The following is a 27,828-nucleotide window of genomic DNA, read 5'->3' as shown; positions in this document are numbered from 1 at the left end:
TGCTGGCTGAGGAATTGGATAATGTAGTATTATGGCTTAATAAGTAAACAAATAAATAACCACAGTACCCTGCTTATTTAACATGAACACCGCCACTGGTTGAATGAAAGACAATTATAATTACAATGGGTCGGCTTTGAAGGCTGGAAGCTGAGAGTGTGAAGTTTATACAGAGGTGGCTTAATATGCAAAACTGGTTCACTTCACAAGTGTAAAAAGAACAATAATGCAGTTCACCACAACATCATGCACTCGAAATATATAATATAATATAATATAATTTTTATTAACTGATCAACAGAAGCAGTAAAACTGTATTATGTTTAACCTCCATAGCTTGCAATTTTGCTCACAAGTATATGATGATCCATTAAAAGTGTATTTAAATTAATCATAATAGAATAAATATTCTACATTACTAAGAGAAAGTAAAAATGCACAGAATGTTCTCTTGCATTCATATAAAAACAAAATGTGGAATACATTTACTTACGTAACAGGTTTGGCATTTGCTTTAATACCCCTTGTCACCTTTGCAAAATTTTACATTCCGAAGCGCCGTTTTGAATGATTTATAAATATGCAAATCTGTCTTAACCGCTAAACTACAAAATTGCACTGTAGCACTTAGTGCTTTGGATAAGTTGTGCACATTTGTGGGCTGTTTAATTATGGTTATGTCGCATGACTGCTGTTCAGCAGATTAGTATAAAGGAAGAGAAATACATTTTTTTGTAACAGTTCATCTAGTTATGCAGTGTGCTGTGCTGGCATTGGCAATTGTTTTCTTTATTGAGAATATATATTTGCCAGCAGGGCTTTGTTTCAGAAACACTGCATTTGCCTGAGAGTCGCTTGAAAGATCAAGGCCCACGTTGTCAGCGGATCAGCGCTTCAGTGAAACTTTGTAGTGTAGCGGCTGAGAAAGATGCATTTGAATATTTATAAATCCTTTTACAATTGTTTTCTAGAATGAAAAAAATAATAAAAGTAAGAAGGATGATTAAAAATAACATGAGGAGCCTCATGCTTAAGGAACTTTATTTCAGTGTGTTGCTAGGTGATCATAATGCCTTTAATATGTTGTTGATCATGACCCAACATATTAGCATTTAATTATTTCTATTCAGAATGTGAATTAATTGTGCTGCATAATGCACGACTCAGGTTATTTATAATTAATTTGACTGTTCAGATAAAACCTCAGAAATAGGGCCCATTAAAGAACATTTTCATTTAAGAAAAGAGAATTTCAAAGGTCTTGTAAAATAAAGTAGGTGGGATAGTAAGAGGGTGCAGTAAGGGCTGAGTAGTCAGTAGACTGTTTAGAGATCATCTCAACTGGCCTGGCTTGGGCTGACACATTCAGGAAGGCGAATTCCCAGAAAATAGGTCTTACTTCACTTCATTTAAATGATTAATCGCACAGAGGTGTAATAAAGTACAGGACAATCTCAGAATTAAATTGCTTACCAATCTTGTTCAATAAAGGCCCATTCAGTCAGACAACAGCATTGCCAGAGCACTCTGTCCAAAGGAGTGTGCCATTATAGGCGAGTTAATGGTCTAGCAGAGTACTCCTCTGGCCCCTAGTGAAATTGAGGGCTCTTAATGCTCTAGTTGGTAATTAACTCAAAGTAATGCATTGACCCTGGACACATTATAGTCAGAAACTAAACTTCAAAATATAATTTTTTTGTCAAAAACAAGTGAGTCTAGCATTCTCAATTTTGTATAACATTTCCCATGATGCCTTGTGACATATAGGAGAGCGGTATACGAACCAAAGGAAACAGAACTCATCAGATAGGTCACCTACTGCTTGTTGGACTTGGGTCTTTTGATGCACACATTATGAGATACTATAAAACATGAGCGTAGTTAGTGATGATACAAAAGACATTTCAGGGTAACTTGTATGAATTGTTTTGTTAAGAAGCAAGAATTCAGACAATGGCACTGATAAGGTAAAAAAAAAAAAGTACTGCCATTTGACAATATTCACTGGCAAATAAAATACAGCTGTTGATGTAGCTATTTGTGCAGCAAGTTTCTCTTCATAACAGTGCATTTGCTCATTCATGAACCACATGCACACCTGAAGTAAAGGGATAAAATACATACATACATACACATATATGAATACATAAAACAATAATAATACTGAAAAGACTAATCAAATGAACTGATGACAGTTCTTTAGAAAATCAAATGCCATAGCTTGGTCCTTGCCTGTTAATATTAGTGTTAGTAATATGTGGTAATGAGGTTGTCTGAAATATTTTACCTGCCGTTCTTCTGACCCCTTGGTTAAAACAAACAAACAAACACAAATTAAATAAAATATTATTTTTAAGAAATTAATGAAAAGAACATGCATAATTAAACAAACAGTAGTTATAAACAAACATCAATGAAAACATGCAAAATAAATTATTAAAAGAAACACACATTAAAAATGCACATCATTAAATCGATCTTCAATGGTGAAAACCTCATGGAAGATTGCTGCCTGTTTGCTTGAGAGAAAGCACTGTTCAACCTATTTTATTTTCATACTGCGCAAAATATTTAAATGCTGGGTGAAGTTCTGCATGTTTCTGTTATTCTAAATGAGCCCTTTACCTACTAATGGGTTAGTTGTTAATTCAGATCGCCTTCATTTTCAATGCAGCAATTAAAAACCACGGTGTGATTCTCAGTATTTCCATTATTCACAAGCTCGATAAACCAAGTACAGGAATAGAAAATATTGTGTGTGCCTCTTTAAAAATGAATCCCACTCATTCAAAAAAACAGAGACGGACATGTTTTTAAACACAAGAGGTTTTTGTTTCCATGGAGACATTCCAAAAAAGGTACGGTTTAATTACATTATATTATTATTATTATTATATATTTTCGCCCTTTGGCTTTAACAGTGCACCAATTAGTAAATCCACCCCCACACACCCATGTAACCCCCTGGTTCATGCCATCCGTTTCCTCTCGCTCTGCATCTCTCCACATTTCTACAGTGCAGAGCTACTGAAAGGCACCTTTACTGACTGATTAGTTGTTTACCAAATGCAGCAATTTCGGATGCTACCTACTTCACAATTCATCAATGAATCCAATGTTTTTTTTACACAACCAGTAGGTGTCCCTGTTACATTACAAATACCACCACAGTAGCATGTACACATTATCTGTCCACCTGTTGTTCCCTCTGTTATGTGAACAAATAAAGCAGACATCTGGAGCAGCTTTTATACTTTTATACTTGTTATTTGTATTGTAGAGTTATATTAAAAAATAGAAAAACAGAATTAAATAAAATAAAAAGCTTAAACCCTGACCATATAAAAAGTGGTACGGCTCATTCAATATTTCTCAAAGCCCTAATGTAAACACTACTACAAGAGGTTTAAGTGAGATTGACTGCTTAGCTTTTTGCCAGGATGCATCCAGATACACTGATGTTGTAGCACAGATTTCCGTGCTCTTTGTATGTCAAAAAGGAATAATTTGAATAATGTTCCTGTACAAAATTTAGTCTCTCTCTTACTTGGTCTCCCATGTTGCTATGTTGGAAATTTATTTGACCATGAGATAGACAATCATTTTTACCCTGTTTTTCTTACAACCACATTATCCCTCGGCTGATTGTCGGGCAGGTGTGTGCGCTGCATCTCAACTCAGTTGCGTAGTGTCTGAATTCCACACTGTTCTTCAATTTGATTTTACATATTTGTTTATTTATTTTGACAGTCCTGCTTAAAACATCTGAACCACTGGGCAGAAGCATGAAATGAATTTGCACAATGGGTGAATAATTCCCGAATCTGTTTCCGCATGCCAGCAGCACAGCATCTGTCCGCTACTGTGAAATGTCTGCAATATCTAAGCATTGATGTGGAGGTACTTGAAAAGTTCACATTGATAACCATTATATAGATATATTTTAACCACCATTAGCATGAGTACCTTTGCTCAGTATTATACAAAATGCATTATACACACACAAGGCCAGCAGAGCAATATTTATCAAGGACTTTCGCCTAATTTGTAGCCGTTTCTGTCCAATTTGGAATTCAATGTTTTTTTTAATGCCTAATTAAGTTTCAATGAACAGCGAGTAATACAGTACATATCCATCTGCATATTGAATAGTCAGATTTGAATTGGTGACCATTAAGTTAACCACTTCATAAAACACACAAGATTTAAACATTAATGTAGACTGCAGAGTAGGTCAGCCAGCTTTTATCAGTTTAAGAGCCAATCAGCTTTGCAATGCAGGCGCGTCATACTGTCCTGCTGAGGCACAGTACCGTGTATAATGACAGCAAACAGGAGGAAAATAAAAACATTTCATTAGGAAAGATCTGTCTATATGGAACAAATATACATTTTTTATACATGGTTCTATTTTTCAGTGCCCCTTTGTTAGAATATTTAAAATACATCCCATATATTTTTAATTAGTCTATACTTCATATATACTATATATAGCTATTTTATATGTTAGATATATATTGTAGACATTAACCTCATATATCTAACCTATAATATAAATATATGGATTCCAAAAAATGGCATTTGAAAAAAAGAAGGAATACAAATGTTAACTACGCTGTATATTTGTTCCGTCTGGGTGGGGAAGTCAAGTCGATGTGATGACTTGAATCAGAAATATTCTCCACGACTCAGTTATCTCTTGTAAGGGTGTAAGTTCTTTAGAAACTGTCCCAGTTATATATATATATATATATATATAAACAAGTTTTAAGAACTCTAACTTTATTGGCAAAATATAAATGACGTCCAAGAATCCCTAATGCAAAATTGTAGCCAATCAAGCTTTTCTGCGAATAACTGGAATGATCTTCTAGGAAGGTAAAACTTTATTTTTAAATAAGTTATTTTAAGTCTGATTCATCAATTTATTAAGTGCCAGTTGTGACAGAAGCCTAAATCCTCTTTTCTGAGGATGGCATATCCAGTCCTGGCCTTGGTGTAAGGAGGGAAGAGTGGTTCTTACCGCTGTACTTGACAATCCTGATGGTGGAGTCTCCCTCTCCGAACTTGGTGATGGGGGTGAGGCGGACCTCGTAGGCTTCGGGTTTGATCAGCTCTGTGAGGTTGTAGGTGATCAGCTCTCCCTTCGGTATCATCCCTGTGATGGGGATCTCCTGCTCCCACCAGCGCTGCTGCCCCGCCTGTCAGAAACAGGGAGACGTTGCTGTAGAAGGTACTCACTCAGCGAGTGTGAGCAGAGCAGTGGCCAGCCAAAGGCATATGACTTTCACAGAAAGGTCTAGCTCCCTGCAGTGGGGGTCAATTACTTTTTCATTTTTCTTCTGTTTTTTTTTCTCTCTCCAGAGTACGATAATCGGACTGTGCTCTGTTACAATTGTTCTTACCCAAACGGACAAGTGTCTAGACCAAATCAAAACTTTGACCTACTCACGGATCACAAAATACACAGCTTTTTTCCAATTGCGTATTTCTTTTTCTTGTCAGAGGCTCTCTATTATTTAAGACTAAAAACGTGATTGGGAACAAGTTTCTACTTTGCGACTGGTGGGTAGGTCAAAGTTTTTATCCGGTCTAAGCCAAGAAGGTGATTCATCTGCAATTGTCGTTTGAATGAAATCCAGGTAACTGCCATAAAATAAAAAAAAAGTAAATGCATTGGGACAGAAAGTAATTAGAACTAACTACAGCCATGAAATCTGTGTGTACAAACCCTTTTCACTGACTCTGGTTCACTGGACTTTGCGGCATTGAGTGCTTTTTCGGTTTCAAGGGAATGTGTTTTTGTTTTGTTGGTTTCTATTAACTGGTAATTACAGAGTGACATTTACATTGAAAAATGGTATAGCTATCCCATGAAAAGGTATTCTTGATAAGGTTAATACAAAACAATGTGACTGGAAAGGTCCAGCATTAAACCCTAAGGCCCCTGTCTGTGGGAATATCATATACTGCTGTGTGCTAACCTGATATATACATCATTGGTCAAATAATAAAAATAACAATGATCATAATAATAAAAATAACAATAATAATAATAATACCTTATATAGCACTTTTCATCCCCCAAATCCCAAAGGTAGAAGGGGGCTCCAGTGACGTGCAGCACCCTCTGGGGTGGTCTGCAGCAGCTCACTACACAGCAGATAAGGTGGAGAAGTGATGCATTACTGGACCAATTAAACTACACCACGGTTTATTCACTCCCCAGCACGTTTCGTCTGGCTATATGGTGCACACTTTGTGCCAACACATATATCAGAATCATCTCCATAAATAAAAGACCTGAAGATTAAACAAAGTGCTAAAATTGGAAGGCAGACGCATTATAATAATTGCAATCAAAACCTGTATGAAGTATGAGCCTAATTTAAAAATTACAGTCATTCTAAAAGGTGGGCCATTCGTCTGGTTGCCACAGGGAAACATTTAGTTAGTTGTTTTGCATTTGTCACTCCTTTATAATTACCAGCATAAATCACTTAAAACCTTAACTTGAGATTTTCTCCCTGCTCATTTTTAAGTATCAATACAGCCAGCCCAATTACCTTCCTCATTGCCCCTGCAGCTCCCCCTATTCATCACTTGTCTGGCCATTGCTCTGCCACATCACAATTATGTTGGTCTTCTCTTATACACCTACCTGCAAATCTACAACTGCCCTCCAACAGAAATACCACACAGAGGTATTATTCATCACAAAGCAGTCACACACACATAAAAAGGTCCATGTTAAGAAAAAAAACATTGAATAGTTCTCACAATCATAGAGATAATTCTCACAATACCTAAAGTTTAGAATATATAGCTGTTAGTACTTCACTCTTATAAGATATACAGTTGATATACTATAATGTAACAAGACTCATTATGCATAGTGAATCCATCACTACATAAATATGGTACCCGAGAGAAGTAAAAGGTTGAAACAATCGAGTTTAAAAACAACACAGGTATTGTAATGATTAGAAATACATGACCTCTTACACCTTAGAGAACAATTGTGGCTGTGGTCTGAATGTCTCCGAAACAAAACAACAAAGCCCTTGTGAAAATCCAGAGGAGAGACGGCCTGGTCCACTCCTTGTGAAGACTGCCGACATGTCTCCCGGTGCTTTCAAAGTGATGCTCCTCGCAGTGAAGGAACCAAACGTCCCCCTGACAGCGGGGGAATGAAAGCGATCCCTAACCAATACCTGGCTCTGTATCTGACAGAGCTAATTCCCACGCACAGAATCCAGGCCTGGCCATCTCTACAAAAAGGTTTCATTCCAATTCTCCCCACTCTTGAGTCCAAGCCTTAAACAGAAATTGATTCATTATTGAAAAAAAAAATAGTGCCCCTCAGCCTTAATTCGGAGCTGGCTGCAGAGGGAAATCATAGCGTTTGTGAGGGTATTTGCAAGGAGCGGGCATGTCTATAAATAGCTACAGTATATTGAGCTGAGCAGCCCCTGCACAGAACATTCATTACTGCTTCAACAACAGAGTCTCTGGGTATGCTGTATATTTATTTATATAAGGACCTCTTTAGATAGTTATCCTTTTATTACAGATTAATCTTTCTTATTGAGCTCACCGAAGGATGAGGCAAGCCCATTGCCGATAATAAGAAAAAGAAATAAGCAGCAGAGCCCCTCATAAAAAAGAAATGTATGTGATTCATTACACAAACAAAATTAAATCAGGTTTTTTCCAATCAGGACGATCAGTATTTGAATATATTCTCTTAGTATTTTCATAGAGCCTAATTACAAGAACCTGTCTCTCTGTCTGCTTTAAGATGACGCCCAGGCAAACCTACAATAAGAGATTTGTTCTGTGACAGGAAATTACGAAGTAAACGCACACAGGAAGAAAATGGATTACAAAAATAAATAAATGTTTTTGTTATGCTAGGAAAAAGGAAACGTTTGCAGGGTATGTAAAAGAAAAGAATGGTTTCAAGCAACACAATGTATTTGTCTTAAATGCTCGATAGTTTTAGTGAAAGAACACATACTGGTTAGAACATTTACTGTTTCTGAGTAGAACTACAGTACTTAAAATACATTATTAGTTTCTCATTGAGTGTATGTCACCTTCAAGCCTAAAAAAGTTGCCAAAAACTGTTTCTATTAGTAACGAGAAAAAGGTAATGAGACATAATGACTTTAACCCAAATCTCACAGATAACAGCGTTTTTTTCTGTCATACGAAACAAAAAACAAAAAAACAAAAAAAAACATAAGTGTTGGTCTGAAATTAGCAATTGGTGGCGATATGTAAGTTTTTATTTTAGGCTTAGTTAAGAAAAAATACTTTAATATTCCCAGAGGCTGTGAAACAAAACAGCAGGGATGATTTGTTTCAGTTAACTAAAGCAACCTGTACAAATGATGCAGTCTGATAAGAAAATAGCCATGGTGTATGACAGTAAACTGGGCCTGAATAGTTAGGGAAATTAATTCAGTACGTAAAGGAAGAAAATGTGTCAACGAATGGCACCAGGGCAGCCCCTTGATCATCCTAGCTTTTCATTAGAGGTTAGAGGACCTCTCGGATGGACTCCAAACAGGGAAGAGAAGGAAAATAATAACATAATAGTAATCATAACACTTCGTAAAAAGTAATAACAAAAAAGGATCTAGGTTTAAGCAGGATGTTTTGAGGCAGCAAATTACTTTCCAGTGAAGTATTTTAGCACTTTGACCCCTGAATTAACCTGTTAAATTGTGTAGAAGGCAAGTCTAACAGCTTGAACTGAGAGAGACGTCAATTTATCTTCCCAGGCAGGCCTCTGCTAAATTAAACACTTTTAAAAATAAATAGGTTAGGGGCTGCTGGTGAGGACCATCTTTGTGCCACAAGTGTAAGAGCAGCTAATTAAAATACAGCACCACCAATTCTGACTTGAAATCCTCCATGGAACTCAAGGGCATAAATACCACTGCTATAAACAAATTCAGCTGAGTGGCTGGTAATTGTTGTTTAAGTGTCAGTTGGCTGTACTTTTCTGGAACTTACATGGGTTTGGTATAACTAATGGTTTTTCACTTGTGTGTGAAGATTGGAATATATTTGTAGATTCTTTTAATCCCTAGTTGGCAAAACAATTTAATTAGCAAATCTCTGGAGCACCTATGGTTCTGTCAGCTAATATCCCAGAGGAGGCTTTATGTTATATATAAGCTGGTCTCTTTTTAAATCATAGTTCAAAAAGACAACAAGAAAGCAGTAAAACTCATTGTTGAATCGTAGGCACTCATGCATATTATGAGGATTTAAAGTACATTTTTCTTAAAGCATAAGAAATCATAAAACAAAAAGCACTTTATTGGATCTGTCATGTAAATATATAGCATATTGTTCATTGAAGACTTTTTTTAATCATTTGTAATGAAACTATTCAGTCATCACAAATTTCTGTTGAATGTCAATCACAATTTCCCTCTTATTTTACAATGGTAAAAATCGTAGCTGTTTTTGGTTGGTGCTGACTTTTCCTAATGCACGAGTGAAGTAAATCGATTGCATGGCGGCTCTTATGTGATTGCTTGGCCAAAACATACAAATATGATGCTTGCATTTCTTCTATATTATGGTTATCTTATAGGTAAAAAGGTACTGATCGTACAGCGGGTTTGTAAAACAATGACACCCTTGTCAGGAGAGATAGAAAGTAACATGCAAACCTGTCAAACCTGGTGTGAGACCGTTAGTGGCTGAAGCTGATTTGAGCACATGCAGCCAGTAATACAAATTCTGAATAGCACAAGAATCCAGCGCCTCACCTGGGACAAATGAAAGCTGATTGGTTAAACCAAGTGCGAAAATAGAGCTTGTCTAATGTCAGCAAGCCTGCAGCGTTCATATTGTTCACATCAAGATCCTCCCCGAGTCAATAATGAGATTTTCATCACCCAAATCAATTAGTTTATTGTCTCCACAAATGTTCTAATTTAAAGAAGTAAAGTAAAGAAGCTCCGTTCCTCCCTCGAGATAATGTACTGTTAAGTAAGACTCAAATGCACGTTCACCTCAAACACAATTTGTGTAGTTGTGTTGAGAGAAAAAAAAGGGGAGTTGTGGGTTCAGGTAAAAAGGCCCTCTAATGACCTTGTTGCTTGCACCGGGCACTGCTTCCTCGGAGAGGCAGAAGCAAGCAGCACTGCGCCATTAACACCATATTGTTCTGTTCTTAAGAGAAATAGTACTGACGCCTGAAAGTGCTTTAAAAGGTCATTAAATATCATTCAGACTCAGCTTGGGACCATATCCTAACACTACAATTTTAGGTAATACAACCGTACTCTGCTGGGGGGAAAATGGATCGCTGGCCATGACAGTCAAAGTTCCATAGAAAATAGATACAATCAGAATGCAATGCGGCTAAAATTGAAAGGTAAACCAAAACAGTATTCAATTTGAGGGAACTAGGACGAGGACCTACTGAGAGAGAGAGATGGGCAGAGAGAGAGAGAGACTAAGATAGTGTTGAACTCTGTTTACAGGTACAGAGTGACCAGTATACAATATAAGGCAGATGACCAGAAAATATTTGGAGAATAATGGGTCAGCTAGGGCCTGCTCAAAAATAATGTTGTTGTCATCATGTTGTTTTGACTGTTCTTTTCCAAAACAATCTGATTTTAAAAATACAATACAACCCACATTTTAATGCTTTATTAATCTCTCTGAGAAACAATACACATCATTATTGTATATTTCAATGTAAATCAAAAGTACTCACATAGTGTGTAAACTTGGAACCAAAAACAAATTTCACAGGATAAAAATCCTGAAGTTCTACAGTTCTCTACAACTGACACAAAATAAACCTGAAATGCAGATTTTTAGTGTTGAAAAATGTTTGTTTACCAAAATAGCCTAATAAAAATAAAATCCCAAAAACCGGCTTTGGTGTCATTTCAAGGAATATTACACTACATTTGGTTGTAGAGATTAAAGGCCTATTTCTGGATAACAAAATATTATAATGGAAATAATGGACATTAAACCAATCAGGGGATTAATACAAGATTCACTATTCAAACTTTCAGTTTCGGTTTCCAAGTGAAAATTAACGTGACAATGTGTGAACAACTTAATGAACCTTGAAGGTTGATTTTGAGGAACTGGCTACTGAGCAAACCTTCCAACTTTCAGCAAGAGCCATAGATGACAACTGCTTAAGTATCAAAATACTGCAGTAATAACACTGAACACAAAAGAAAAATGATTCAATAGCATAAACTGCACTTAGGAAGCAGATCACAAGAGTGAACACTAGCATGATAATAAATGCAAATGTTCAGCATAGAATATGGGTGTTTTCTTGATATAAATATATTGAACATTTATTTATAATGTATGTTATTAATTGCATTTGAAAACACTCATTGATGTATTTCCATTAAACTTTAAACACCATCAATAAGCTATCTTGGAATATTTCAAATGTAAGATTCTATATTCTCTTGAACTTTGTAATGAAGCTAATTTTTAGTTGATTTATAAATATGCAAATGTCTGAATTGCAGCTCAGGAGAGTGTAGCCCAGATGACGTCAACCATCCTGACCCCCACAGGCGATTGCTATATCTGTTAGCAAGCCTCCTCCTTCAATAATAATTACGCTATATTACGCTACGTTATCATTATTATTAGTGTTTTGTTTGTAGTTAGGGACTATTTATGTTTAGTTAGTGCTCAAACAGACCTAGGTTTTGTTTTGTTTATTTTCACACTGTGCCGCCACTGAGGGAAACAACAAAACAGCAAGCCTGTTTTGTACCCTCTGCCTGCCTCCCTACTGTGTGTTTCAAGACCAGACCCCGCCTACAAACAAGCCCTTTTTGCGACAGGCCCCCCACCCTGCTACAATAATAATGAATTATATTGTGAGTTTCAATACTTGGTTGTAAATCCTTTGCAGTCAATGACTACCTGAAGTCTGGAACCCATAGACATCACCAGATGCTGGGTTTCTTCCCTGGTGATGCTCTGCCAGGCCTGCACTGCAGCTGTCTTTAGTTCCTGCTTGTTCTTGGGGTGTTTTGCTTCCTTTCAAATCCATTGTGGTGGCGCACAGAGCCAAAATGATGACAATTGTGTCCCTGTGCAAACTGGACCTAACTGTATGTACCTCTTACAGGTATATTATTATTATTATAGTATGCTCCAGTGTTTGACTGCATTATGGAAGAAGAGCATCATATTAGACATGCAAATTCCCTGGATTCCAGAGCTCAGTGTCAGTAATATAATCTGGTTCAAGCTGCATCAAGTTTGAGCTGGCTATAACTTTGTAATACTGTGCTGTGAAGGCCTCATCTACGGGCTGTGTGTGTGATTTATATAGCGGTGTGGAGCTGACATTCATCTTCACTCCAGCAATTACACCCTTGTACCTCCAATTCAGAGCTGATGGCTCATGTTTTTATTTTTGTGGTACCATGGTTTTCTGGTCTAGAAAAAGCACACATACCAACAGAGGAAAAGGCAACACAGTCAATACTGACATTCCCGTCTCACACAAACACCAGAGCAAAGCCACTTACTGCTGTATGTACACTCAATACACAGTATAGGAGAGTATACTCAAGATCCCCCAGCTGACAACAATGGCTTGGTCTGCCACTTCTTGGCCAGTTTTGAGCTGCTACACAAAACTCCTAGCTGTGGCATAGCGTTAATTTGGATCAGTGATCGCAAAGATACTGATTTAATTCAGCACTCCCTGTGGAGGCTACTTGTGGACAGCCCACTTGGGAACCCCTCAGTTTAATTTCTGATTGTTGTGTTCATGCATAAGTCACAGTTGAATACGTTTCAACCATGTGTTGTTCATCAGTGTCAGTTCAGGCAAATATCGTCAATTATATAACAAAGACAAAAAAAACAAAAGATCTTCAATAAAAAAGGACATTTTTTAAAATGTATTTTCAATTATGTTTCTCACTGGAGAAATGAAAAAACAAACATTAAAAAAATATATATACATATTGCCTGGAACTGCTCCGTGTTGCGCTTCAAATTAGGAATGACAAAATTGAGAAGTATGTAGCATTCGTTTAACAACATATTTGATTCATACAGCAGTAAAACATGTGAAGGATAGAATTGTACAATATATCTACTTTATTGCTCAATGTACTACAGAAGATTTGTGCATCATATACAACATTGAAACGGCACTGGATGTTCTCTATATTTGTAGTCTAGTATATCTTTCAAGCTGCAGTTTCATTTTATATTTTGTCAATTTCAGCAAAATATTCAAACATAAAAACAGCATTAATAGTGTTATATTTCAAAGCCCAGGCTATAAAGGCTATTGTCCATGTTTAAATGTAACCAGTATGGACTAGTGCCTTGTTACTCGCTCTGGAGAATGAACTTTGTCGTCTAATTCTAACCTTGTGACTGAGTATTTAGACATATGATGTATTTACATCTTGCTGCAATTTCTAAAAAACAAATTTAATAGAATGGTGACGTGACAAAAAAAATTATAAATGTATGTCTGTTTGTGTACCACAAAGAAAAAGCAAACACACACTCGCCCCTGGATACTCGCGTTTGCCATTTAATTCAATGTTGTTCAGATCTGGAGGTGAACTAGAACAATACTGCTGCTTAATCAAAAATCAGGCCTTCTGGGACATTCCAACCTTTAAAGCCCATTGGAGAGAGGCGGGGAAACGCATTAAAATCCCTTCACTGTGAAACGTGTATTACAGCACCTCCTTAATGACATCTGGGTGTGGGTTCACTGGCTTACACACAACGAGAGAGGAACCTCCCCACGTCAGCAGCTTTCCACCAAGGCACAGTTCTGTCATTGGGGGCAAACACCTAGAGCTGTAGTCTTTCATCACCTTGGCAGCACATCTGTAGCATCTATGACCTATAATTCTTCATATTAAAAGCTGATCTGAATGGTAAAACAAATTAGTTTGCCAACTTGCCGTTTAAACAGCAGCAGCACCATTGTTCTGCATTCCAGTGCAGGCACAATTGGGGGAAAAAGGGGAAGATTATCTTTTGTCCCTTAAGGACCCTTTTCTCAATTAACCAGTAATTATTTGCCACATTATTAACACACTAACATTGTATACATTTTCTCTATTGCTTCTTGAAGAGTATTTGTTTTATAGCATTTAATAATCCTTTTTTTATACCATTCCTGTCTGGTAAATACACACTTCTGACAAACCCTTTCTCCTTTCTTTGTATCTTCCTCTGTGGAATAAAGAGTCTGTCAGTGCCGGAAAATCCAAGGGATCAATGAAGGCTTCGTGAATGGGATTGACAACGGGATTTTAACACAGTGTCAATCAGTGGTGCAAAGAGTGGCACACGGCTTGTCATATGTAGCCTAACCTGAATCCGTTTGTTAACAAAATAAATAAATAAACAAACTACTTTTCTCAAGCAATTTATGAGGCTTTCCAGCCAAGAGAAATAAGTCATTATATGCAAGCAAGTACATAATCAGGAATCATGGAGCTTGATGCAGAACCTCCGGAGCTCTCTCGAATCCCCCAGCGGGTCTCAATAACAACAGACCTACTGTTCCCACTTAGACTAGACAAGGAAGGTTTCAGACTGGAATCAGCGTTTATCACAACATTTCTGGCATCTTGCACATTTATGTTAATATTTTGTTATATTCTGTAAAACACACGATGAGATTAATTCGAACGGGCAAAGGAAAAGGTTAATTTAAGCAGAAATAATACGTTTTAAGAAAGCACCAAATCACGGATTTTTGCCTTTTGCTTCAAATCCTTGAAATCTAATGAATCTAAATCTAATTGTAGAAGAGACTTGTTAAAAAATGACACAAAGAAAGACCCACAAATATGATGGCGAGGACTCAAGTGATGTGCTATAATTACTTTCTTGTCAGCTGAGATAAAGGCAGAGCAGTAAGTAATTGAAACAGCATGGCATGTTTAACACAAGACAAATGGAGAGATGCAGGAAAATAATCGTGTGCCAGCTCCTATTGTCTTCTCTTCCTCTCCACTATCTGTGTTGCTCCTGCTTGAATACCCTGCTTTTTCTTTCTTTTCTTTTTAGGACAATAATATGAGAATTCAGAAATGTATTAAATGCTCCATGCAACACAGTGCAGCCATGCTTTGTTCCATCTTGCCAGTCGCTCTCACCTAGATTTTAAATGGCATGCTATAATGAGGCTTATTTCCATCTGAATGGGGCACAAATTAACTTGAGAGCTGCAGGCAGAACGTTGAATCTTTTTGGAGGTGAAAGCTGTGCAGGAGACCATGGCGACATTGCCAAAGTCAGAAAGCTGACCGCATTAGCATTCGTTCAAATCGAGAAGGCTACTGTGAATAACAGGCAGCTGGCTGTCACTTCCCTGTGATTTCATAAGAACGTTGGTCATGGGTGCTATCTTAGTTGGCGGTGGTGCAGTGTATCACAAGACTGAGGACACGCGGCGAGTGAACAGACCAACAATAAAGTAGCAAGTACCAAGTAACAGTGCATGGGGCTGCAGTCGGTGCCGGTAGTTGGGCTGTGATTTCCCCAGGCTCAGCTACTACTTCACAAAAAAGGCTCAGACTCATTGGGAAGATGGTAATTATGGGTAACATGCTCCTTGGACCTGTTCCTATGGTATGCACCTTACACTGCCCTCCTGTTAACAGCTCTCTGTCCCGGCACCACACCACAATGACCAGACAGAACAGCCAGCAACTCCAGTGCAAGACTGGAGAGGGCTGGCAATACTAATAGTCTAGAGAAGAGATTGGTGGTCATACGAATGCTATAGGTAACAGCTGGTAAAATATAATAGAATAAGGCAGTTTCTTCTGCGTTGGACACATTCAGCAGCATGGCTGTGCCCATAATTTTATGCTCCAATCCTATGGTTCCATGTTAATTCAAAGTATATCAAGCTGAGATGATTACATAGCCACTGCTTCCAAAAAAATGACAAAGCAGAAACTGGAGCAATTACAAATTCAGGAGTCTGAAACGGGCCGCTACTTTTGTATGAGGGTTCCATTCATTCCAGTTCCATTCTCAACTAGGTCAACTGAGCACGTTCTCTGAGAGGTTGTGATTAACAGGATGCCTGTACTTTTCCCAGGATTGTGAAGGATATTGATATACTAAGAATGCTTAACCGTGTTGAAATGCATAAAACAAGTATTTTAAGAAAATGTTGTCATGTTTTTCTTCGGCAAAAATAATTAACCATGCTGTGGAAGTCTCACACTGATAGAATTTTTAGCCAGGATCCCTGGAGGAACATTAGCTTGTAATTACAGTCATGAATCTGTAAACAGGGAAGGGCAGTTGAAAAGAGGCAATTTGATTGCACACTCATAAACATGGTGATTATCCAGTCGATTAGACATTTATGCCATTTGACTTCAGGCAGACAGAAACTCAGGCTCCAGTTTTATCAGGACCCATTACTTGTATATGTTAATATACCACATACATTTTTTTTTAAACAGACACTAGTTTATTTTAACACCACGAATGCGGAATACCTGTTACAGTATATCAAAAATATATATATGAAGTTGGACAAAAAGATACTTCTTCAGAATCCTCTGGCCAAAACCATGATGACATCTTACATCCTTGCTCATACTGAAGAAGAAAAATTGAAGTGACGGCTGGATATATATATATATATAAAAAAGAGAATTAAATTTCCCCCACAAACTGGGAAAAGCGGAAAGAAACCGTTGAACCGGGTGTTTCAGACTCTCGCGGACTGCTAGCCAGAGTAAAGTAGTACATCATTTGACAGAGAAAGACAACAGCGCTTAATCTTGTGAGAACTCTTACAGCATGAATCAACATGGCATACAGCAGATTTCTAATTAACATTTACTGGCCCCAAAGCAATCTCGCTCCGTACACATTCCCAGCCACACCAGATGAGAGCAGTAGTTGCTGAGTAAAGCCTACCAGGCCCGGCTCACCCTCTGCAGGGCCCGCGTGATAATGAGACGCACGGTATCAGCTGAGCTGCCTTCAGGGACCGGCTTTTAAACATTTAAAATAGCAGAAAACAAACTGCTTCCTCTTAGTAGGCTTAGGCCTGCAACCTAGTGGGGTTTTGTGGTGGAATGAAAGAAGAGACATTTGAGCATACATAGATAGATAGATAAATAAAAATATTTAAGTTGATACAAAAAAAATACAACTTTTTAAAAATAATAGCAGCTTACACTTTTATTTAGTTTTGTTACTTCTTTAATTTAAAACTATGAACATGAAGGGAAACATATGCACCCTTCTTCTCAATGGTACTTTAGTCTGATCTAGGGGGTACTCTGTTAAGGTATGAGGCGTTGCTGTTGAAACAGGAAGAGTTCAAAGCTCACAGGTTAATAGCCTCTGACAGTTGCTCTGGGGAAGCTGTTTTGTGAAACCCTAGCCTTGGGCAATGACACCCAGACTGACTGTTTTGTAGACCCTGAAACTTCATCTTGGCCTTGGCAAAATGGAGAGGGAAAAAAACAAAAAAAATAGTTGTAGGAACATGAACCCATCAAGGAACATGGTTTTTAGGAAAATAAATATAGAAGAACACAAAATAACAATGGCCTCCTCAAATAGCACGAAGAGAACTAAAAATATAAATTTTCCATAGAATTTTCTGAGAAAAAACACCTTTAAAACCATTCCTCACAGGTGGATTAAAGAGCTTGATGAAGGATTCAATTGTGATTCCCTTGTGTGAGTATATGATTACAGCACACAGTCTAAAGGATCATTTTTATTAGGGGGGTGGGGGGTCTTTTGAGGTATAATGGTGGTACAGATGAGTATTGACATTTCATTTCTTCCCAAATGACCTTTATTCAAATACCATCATTGAGGGTTACTTGCAGGTCTATCCCCTGACGTCCGTGAAGCAGTGAAACTAAACCATACAAACGGGAATTAATTAATAAAAGACATTGCTATACTGGGACTACTGAACCTCCAGCTTTGCAGTTAAGGTGAAAGCCATAAAGCACATCTGTTCTGGCACTAATGTATGTCAGCTCTGGTTCTGTAACAACGTCTTGCTTTTTAAAAATTCATTAAGAAACATAAAAGAACATGTTTTAACGCGAGAGGTTATAATCCAATTATTGGCTTTGAAATGCATTGCCTAGTTGTCTAGTTGGAAATAAACTTCCTGCTTGGGGCTTTCCCTTTGAAATCGAAAACTAAGTAAAACATCAAAGTCACATTGGAGGATTTCAATGTAAATTCATGAGCAAGTGGCTTATGTTTTTGGAAGCAACAGGATAACTGCATTTGAAAAACAAACAAATAACCTAAAATATAAAAACCAGACAGAATTTTACAGCTGGACTTTCAGCTTGTCTGTGTATGTATGCGATTTCATTCTGGCTTTTAATTTTGTGATGCTGGTCTGATGTAAAAAGCCTTGTTTGTTTCCTTGGCAACCAAGTCTCTCTTCTCATTCATGTCATCATCCTGCAGATCTCAGTGTAAAAAAAGAAGCACTTCGTTAATGCAAATTCACCCCTACCCACTTCTTCTGTGCTGTGGAATACAGCAGGCCCTTAAAACATATACTGCACAGCCTGCAAAGTAAATAAAAATGTCCTCTCAAGCACTGACATAATTAAAATTACCTTTCCCCTTCTCCAACAGTCTTGCAGAAGACAATGGGTCTTTTGCAATCACAGATCTCTAATTTCAATATGAAGAAGTTGAGGATATTCTCTTGGAATGAAAATGGTCAACAATATAAAGGGCCAGCTGAAAGGATTTCTGCTATGCAGTCCCAGACTCTAGAACAATTTTCAGCAGGATTTTTGTGGGATAGAAACTAATCTCCAGTTTCATGGTCCTATTTTATGGGTCAGAAGAACAGAATCTTATGAGGAAAACGTGGGTCCAGAAACGAAGTAGAAATAAACATTTTAATAAGAATTAAGTTTAAAGAAATTGGTGAAGCAGAATGACCCCCTATGACCTTCATATAAAAGCTAATTTTATGTCCTGGCAGGCCCTGCTTTGCAATCTCCTTCCGTGTTTTTGTTTTGCAACTCTGTAATTGAGCTTTAATAGCCAATTAACATAAAGGACTAAATCAATGAGAAGTACATTAGCTAAGATTTTAGGATGAATAAACAACTTGCAGCCTTCTTAGCATGTATTTAAATTGGTCTTTTGGAAGTCAACAGCAGGGCCACAATATCAGTGATGTATGACTCTTATTACCAAGCCCACTGGTTTAGCAGATAAGAAAGGTGATATTGGTCTGAAAGGTCATGGGTGAACAATATCTCATCTGCACAGCCTTCTCCACTCCCTGGAGAACTATTACAATATCTGGCCGTAAAATCCCCAAAGAGCTTCGTAGAATTAAAGAGGAATACTTAAACAACTGGGTGTCAGTCAAGGCCAAACAGAAATACGCAATCGGCCACAGGCAAGAGAATCATTGCTTTCCTCTTGAAAATAATTGTGGTTTCATATGATTCAAAAATCTCAATTGCAAAAAAAGCACAAACGGCAATAATATATATATTTCTTCTGTAAAACAATTCTCTATAAATATATCATATATCATGGATGATTATTTCCTATCCCTACATAAAACAAATGTGTGATATATATATACATACACTCACCTAAAGGATTATTAGGAACACCATACTAATACTGTGTTTGACCCCCTTTTGCCTTCAGAACTGCCTTAATTCTACGTGGCATTGATTCAACAAGGTGCAGAAAGCATTCTTTAGAAATGTTGGCCCATATTGATAGGATAGCATCTTGCAGTTGATGGAGATTTGTGGGATGCACATCCAGGGCACGAAGCTCCTGTTCCACCACATCCCAAAGATGCTCTATTGGGTTGAGATCTGGTGACTGTGGGGGCCAGTTTAGTACAGTGAACTCATTGTCATGTTCAAGAAACCAATTTGAAATGATTCGACCTTTGTGACATGGTGCATTATCCTGCTGGAAGTGGCCATCAGAGGATGGGTACATGGTGGTCATAAAGGGATGGACATGGTCAGAAACAATGCACAGGTAGGCCGTGGCATTTAAACGATGCCCAATTGGCACTAAGGGGCCTAAAGTGTGCCAAGAAAACATCCCCCACACCATTACACCACCACCACCAGCCTGCACAGTGGTAACAAGGCATGATGGATCCATGTTCTTATTCTTTTTACACCAAATTCTGACTCTACCATCTGAATGTCTCAACAGAAATCGAGACTCATCAGACCAGGCAACATTTTTCCAGTCTTCAACTGTCCAATTTTGGTGAGCTTGTGCAAATTGTAGCATCTTTTTCCTATTTGTAGTGGAGATGAGTGGTACCCGGTGGGGTCTTCTGCTGTTGTAGCCCATCCGCCTCAAGGTTGTACGTGTTGTGGCTTCACAAATGCTTTGCTGCATACCTCGGTTGTAACGAGTGGTTATTTCAGTCAAAGTTGCTCTTCTATCAGCTTGAATCAGTCGGCCCATTCTCCTCTGACCTCTAGCATCAACAAGGCATTTTCGCCCACAGGACTGCCGCATACTGGATGTTTTTCCCTTTTCACACCATTCTTTGTAAACCCTAGAAATGGTTGTGTGTGAAAATCCCAGTAACTGAGCAGATTTTGAAATACTCAGACCGGCCCGTCTGGCACCAACAACCATGCCACGCTCAAAATTGCTTAAATCACCTTTCTTTCCCATTCAGACATTCAGTTTGGAGTTCAGGAGATTGTCTTGACCAGGACCACACCCCTAAATGCATTGAAGCAACTGCCATGTGATTGGTTGGTTAGATAATTGCATTAATGAGAAATTGAACAGGTGTTCCTAATAATCCTTTAGGTGAGTATATATATATATATATATATATATATATATATATATATATATATAAAGCAGTGGGAGCTTGAGAACTCTTTGGATGTATTTATTGTACTGATACAGAGCAAACATGTAGGAGAGCAGGGGGATGAAGGTTGTGGGCTGAAGACGGACAGAAGTCAGACATGGGGTCTTACTGTTCAGTGAGCAGTAGCAGGACTGTGTCATAAGCTGTTGGGCTCCAGGAGGGCACAATATAATGCCATACTCTAGGGCACAGAGTGGCAAAGGAATAAGCACACACAAGAGGTAGGATGGCTATAAAGTATCTTTAAATACATTTTTAAACACAACTAGTTTCACATTTTTATGTAAGTATGAAAAGAACAACAACAAAAAGACGACTCCACTCCTCCCTCCAAAAAACCCAATACAACTTTAAACCAATTACCCCTCTAATTGGATTTCAAAGCTAAAGCAGAACATTGAAGAAGGCTTTGCAAAAACAATAGCCCAATTTTGTATGCATGGCACAACAAATGAATTTTGATTAGATTTACTTTATCATTTGCAAAACCATAAATCTTCTTTGTTTTTGTATTCATTTTGGGATTCTGAGCTAATCCTTAACTTGCATCTTCCTTAAAGAGTGCTCTCCCCAGCCTGCTGTTGCAAATTAAACAAAACGTTCAGTTTCATTGCAATGACATTTGAACGCTAGTAGTGGAAAAACAATTTCAAACAATTCAATATGGATCCCAGTGCTTAGGAGTGATAGCTTGTTATCATATAGTTTTACTCATCGTTTACAAAAGTCACCAATAAAATAAAGCTGTATGAAACAGGAGATACTGTGGGTTCAAGGCCACAGAGAGCTAATTTTCTATTCAGTACACTAAATAAAGTACCAATGACATAGTTGTATTGTATAATTTGTATAATTATTACTATCATTACGATTATTATCACTTTCTTCTTTTTAGATTAATAATACATTTATATTAAGGATTTTTGGATTATACCAACAAAAACACAAATAAAACTCAGTAGTGTCAGTAGAAATGTCATGGATAAAATAGGCCAGGAAGCTGTACTGCATTAATGAACTGCAACCAAGGTGCACAAACTGCATCTTGGATGGAAGAGACAAACTGGCAGAGATGGTGGTGTGGCGGGGTGGGGGGGGTAAGTTACCATCCCTGCTTCCTTTCTGTCACCTGTGCTGAGGATTAAAAGATAAGTGCAGTTTCCAGAGCTGTCAATCTTGCCCATTTTCCAAACACTATTCATCACAAGAAAAGTGCAGATGGTATTAGACCTCGGAGGTAAGAAGGGAAGCAACTGCCAACATTTTTTAATCATCAAACAGTAGCTCGCGCTGTTGGGTCCCATATGTGAATTCTCCTGTATTTTTATCTTATTTGTACAGCTCTTAACCTCAAGGCATTATTGTAAATGAGTTTTTTTTTCTCTTCCCTTCAACCAGGTACATTCTCTTCCCCATGAACGATGAAACAGACTATTGGGATTTTTCCACTGCCACCTGAGAACTAAACTCAGCGTACATTTATTACCCTCCCCGTATCCGCAAAGACAGACAAGCAAACATGTTTTTTTTTCCTGTTTTGATACTCTTTGATGCTGTCAACTTAATTCCGTCCAGGTGAAACTCCACACGTCGTAAAGAATAATCCTAATTCATTTTTTCCTGCCAAAAATTAAGGTCGAGTTTACATGAAGTCCCGCTGGAAAATCGCACTCTGCATCGTGAAGTTCCTGGTGTTTTTTTTTTTTTTTCTTGTCGCCACTATTCCTCAATGAACATCCACCGAACACACTTGGCGATTCATTCAGGTATCAACTTCAGTGTTTGTTTCTCTCCCGATAATTCACCGTGCTCAAGCTCGTTCGGAGACTTTGAGGGTACGGTGAAATGCAAGTTAATTAAACATTGCCAGAAATCCGCGGGTGCAGACAGAGCAATAATGAAGAAATTTAAAAAGCACACATAATGGGATAATAAACAAGTTAGAAGCTAATATTATGCAAATGACTTTTGTGTAAAGTATCCCTTAGAGCCAACCTGTCATGCCTTTTCTTCCTTACTAATTCCACTTTTCTCCAAATTTAACGAGGAAGAATTCTGCACAAACACCGCTCTGCTGCTTCCACCTTAAAGCCCTCTATACTGTTGTCGTGGAGAGTTCAAATCTCTGGGTGTTCATTTAGCCCAGGAGCACAAAGAGAAACCTGGTACTTGGGCTCATTTTCGGCACAGCAGGGCTTGCTATATGTTTCTTGCAGGCACTCTGTTGAAAACTGCCAATGGCCCTGCTTCACTTTACTATAAGGACCCAAAACTGATAACACATTTTCATAAATATATATTTTTGATGACCAGTGAGATGGCAAAATTGAAGCGTGAACAATTATCACATTTGAAAGGTAAAATCATCACCAAGAACAAGTATCCTTATCAATGACTTTCAACACCAATGGGTGGTCACTTACAATGACAAACCTGACAACATAAATCAAACCACATGACTTCTGACAGCTTAAACAATAAGGCCTTCTGTTAAGCAAAACTGGAAACAGATGTCATTGCAAAATGGGAAGGACTACCTGAAAACAGTGAGAGGGTGAAACTGAACTAAAGGCATGAAAGAAATCAAGAGAAAACGTGAGAAAAAGAAAATATCCTTGAAATGTAGGATATCTTTTTAATCAAGAAACGGCATTAAGTTTCAGCACAGTGTCTTGTAAATGCATGCGTCCACTTGGGTTCACAATCTGAACACCCTTGCTACATATTTGTTTTCAAATTTCTCCTTGGCACACTGCCAGGGTACAATCAGGACGCATGTAATTTCTGTGTGACCGTCTCCTCTGTGGTCTCTCTCTTGCATACTAAATACAGTTACAGAGTCCTCTGGTACTAGACCCTGACTCCCTGAATCTGCCAGCCTATTACAATTCAGTGCTTGGCCAAGGATCGGTAGGGAAAAAAAAGTGCTTGCCTCTCGAATTCTGGAAATCTCTGGAAGAATATAGCTGATACAAAGCTTAGGCCCTGCCTTGAATGTCATAATGCAGAACAAAAGAGTTTGATAAAAGCAGTAGGAAGATATCTTTATTTTTTATTTTTTATCCTGCACTACTGCATAAGTCGTCAGGTGTCTTTTATAGAGCACTATAGAATCGGGAACACAGGAATTCCTTCTCACGTGTCCCTGTCCTGTTTTTCCCCATAAGCAAATATTTTCTTCTTCATCTATATACAGTATATACTTCCACAACCACAGCTATGTAAACACAAACAATGAAAAACAATTACCACACACACAACACTAAACTCATTCTGCAGAGTATAGTTTAATGTGACAGGCATATGCCACAGATTTTTATTAAGTATAAACACAGGGCTCCCTAGCTGTTTCTTCCAGAGATATTAGAAGACTCGTCCCAGTGAAGCACAGGGGAAACATATTTCAATGCGGATGAGCTATACTGAATTAATATAGTGCATTTACATTAATTGCATTTACAGAAAAAAAAAATGCGTATTTATCAGATTTAATGAAAAACTCTATGAAAAACAATGTTCAATGTACCAAATCACCCCTGAACAAGCATATCTCAGCATTTGAAACCTCTGCTCGGATGTATTAATTTCATCTTTAATGTCTCGTATTGAGCGTGATGGTGGTGAGCAGGAATGCAAGCTTAGGACTGAAGATGCTACTATAATATACCTCAGGGATATGTATTACAAAGACCAAAGACTGATCCTCAAATTGGAAGCTGTAGGCATTCAGGGTAATGTAAGTAGATGGATTATGAACTGGTTGATGTATAGGAAACAGAGGGTGACGATGAGAGGAGTTGCTTCTAACTAGAGTGAGGTTGTTAGTGGAGTTCCACAGGGATCAGTACTAGGGCCTTTGCTTTTTCTAATCTATATTAATGATCTGGACTCTGGGACAGTTAGCAAACTTGCCAAATTGCAGATGATACTAAAATAGGTGGCTCAGCAGATACAATCTCGGCAGCACAGGTTATTCAAAGGGACTTAGACAATATTCAGTTGTGGGCCGACACCTGGCAGATGAAATTCAATGTGGACAAGTGCAAGGTATTACATGCAGGTAACAAAAATGTCCACTATAATTACACTATAATTACAATGGGAGGAATAGAACTAGATGAAGTAACGCATGAGAAAGACCTAGGAGTCTATGTGGACTCCTCACTTTCTCCATCCAAACAGTGTGGGGAAACAATAAAAAAGGCAAACAGAATGCTAGGGTATATTGTCAAAAGTGTAGAATTTAAAACAAGGAAGTAATGTTAAGACTGTACAATGCGCTAGAACTAAAGAAAGGGAAATCGATACAGTTTCTAAAGATGTATTAACACATTTGAAATAACCTTCCATAACATATTTACGTAAACTTTTATTTTTAGTTTTTGCATCTTCCTTGTTTTCAGTATATATATGTAACTAATTAAAAAAACACCATCACGTGTTTTTATTAATTTATTTCTCGCTTTAACTTTCTCTTTCTCTATATATAATTAACTATATATATAAATTGCTGTATATTTGTATTGCTGTTAATTGTAGTGATTGAACTAACTGTCAACTGTGACATAAACAATGCATTAATGAAGTATAATGTTGATGGTTTGCTTTAAAGGTATTTCCACAGTTTTGTTGAAGTGCTTTGTGTTTATTTAGCGAGAGTTCACAGTATATCGAATCTTAGACTGCTAATAGAATTACCGGTATCTTGTTTTCAATCCAGTGTATAGTTCACCATACATTAAATGTGATTTGTTTACATCTATGGAAAGCAAATTATTAAATAATAAAAAAAAGCCTTGCCTATTAGCCTACTTCTACAATGAAGCAATGTTTCCAGGCTCTTCTTATCTTCTTACCTGCATGAGTCCACGATGTCTTTTTATTTATGAATGTTTAATACAATCACAGGTCTCCTACAATCACCGGGGCTTATTGCAGTTATTTGGAATAGACGCTGGGGGTGTTTAATTGAAATGTTATGGTATATATGTGATTAACACATTCTGCATCAAGAAATGGTCTTTTAAAATGCTAGCAATGGTAAGATCGGCTCTTCATATAAAACAACACTGATGAAAAACCGTATCTGTCCTTGGGAACCTGCCTCTTGTCTTTCCAGTGCATTGCTTGTGGTCTGTGGCCTTTTATCAAGTACCAATTTTGCTTCACTGAGAACCCTTGGCAAAAACCTCTTGAGATACACATCTTGATTCTGAAACAATCTTGTGGCATTGCAGAACAACAGAATACTATGGCAATTGTAGGATAATACACACTACAAAAAAAGACAGGATGAGGAAACAACATTGTCTTTTTAAGCACTTACACCAGAGTTTCTCAAAAAAGCTAACTTCCAAATCAACAACCTGGTAGAAAGAACAGGGGTGAGGGAATCACATTTACCACCCTAGCAGATATCGGAATATGGAGTAACACCTCTTGCACCCATGAGCGAACTATTAAGTCTGTATTAAAGCTGTGGGAAATTATGTTGGTAAGATGCCACCATGCACATGACCACTGATAAAATCCATGGTCTCTACAGTTTGCATCTAAGCAGTGATAATGGCATTAATTTTGTAGGGATATTTTACTAAACATTACCATTAGTTTGCTTGTGTTGAGGACCATTCAATATATAGAACACTTAGATTGCTTAACAATTGACACCATAAACATACTGCTCTGAGAAAAGGCAAAGACAATCCATGACAAGTATTTTCTTAAGCAGTGCTTCAATTCCTATCAACTGAGTTTTAATGAACACATAGGATTTCTGGAGTCAGACCTACACCAACTGCTTATCAGTACAAGAACGGTTATTTTAGAGAGAGAGATGCATCATCCACACGTTGTGTGCACGATGGGGATGGAAGGGCAAGGAAAAGCCAGAGAGAAACAAATCTGATAATTTTGTCACAGAACAACTGTTCCACAAAATTTGAATTATATTAATCTGGACTTGCAATAGCTTTTTAAATTATTTATTAATATTGTGGAGCATTTAAAATGTAATATATTTTTATCTCAATGGATTTGCAAGTTGTTCTAATCAAATGTAATGCTGTTTTCATATCCTTTCTTATTATTCTTGTTATGTCACACTCCAGTAGAATGTCAAACATGGAAACTCATGAACTCTGTTTGGAAGAGACCACTTACAAAATATGTTAAAATTTGAGTCATTTTAGTTTTGTAGAAGGAGCATTTGTTTATAGCAACAATAGATTCCAACCAAGCTTGTTCAATGGATTGGGACAATTAAATGAACTTTGTGGCATTCCTTGCCAATAACTGACCAGTTTGGATAAGATTTTGGCGACATTTGCAACAAGAGAGCAAACGCTGCTCATTATAAATGGAGCTGTTATTCTCAGAGGCGGTGGAAAAGTGCTCTGAAAGAGGATGGAGTCTTACTTGCTTTGGGCATCTCCATCCAGACACAGACATTCTGTTCAGAGCTGTCTGATGTCATTGGCAGGCTTTGCTCTCTGGCAATATCAAAAGGGTGTGCATGTAAAGAAGTGGATCAAAGACCATCACAGTCAGAAGTTCGGAATGGTTTTGAACTTTCTCAGCAATAAATTCAGCTATATTTAAGATGCCACAAACAAGTTTATTAGAGTAAATCCCACTAAAAGTGTGACTGACTAAACTCACGTCCAACATCATTGGAGAGAAAAATGTAATCTTATACCAGCTAAACTACTAAGAAATACATTTGTTTTAAAAGACAAAATAGAGGTAAGAGATCGCTTGGTTTATGAGTCGTCTTGAAATAGCTGAAACCTTGAAATCCTTGAAACCTTGTGACACCCTGACCTAAACCTTGACATTGCAGCTGAGAGAGCAAATTCTCATATTTGTAAACAACTAGACAATGCGAATGCCCTGAG

At 37.7% G+C, this 27,828-nt stretch overlaps 1 protein-coding gene across 1 annotated transcript in view; it reads right to left on the bottom strand.

Annotated features, from left to right (window-relative positions):
- LOC136716794 (MAM domain-containing glycosylphosphatidylinositol anchor protein 2) overlaps nt 1-27,828 on the bottom strand; it is a 186,002-nt gene that overhangs the window by 21,003 nt on the left and 137,171 nt on the right. Inside the window, exon 11 of the mRNA XM_066694181.1 lies at nt 5,024-5,201. Coding sequence (XP_066550278.1) covers nt 5,024-5,201 — 178 coding nt within the window. The remainder of the gene's footprint in view (nt 1-5,023; nt 5,202-27,828) is intronic.

This window comes from Amia ocellicauda, chromosome 21, assembly GCF_036373705.1.
Source record: "Amia ocellicauda isolate fAmiCal2 chromosome 21, fAmiCal2.hap1, whole genome shotgun sequence".
Classification (NCBI taxonomy): domain Eukaryota; kingdom Metazoa; phylum Chordata; class Actinopteri; order Amiiformes; family Amiidae; genus Amia; species Amia ocellicauda.
Note: the sequence above shows the minus strand (reverse complement) of the source record. Positions and strands in the feature narration are given on the sequence as shown.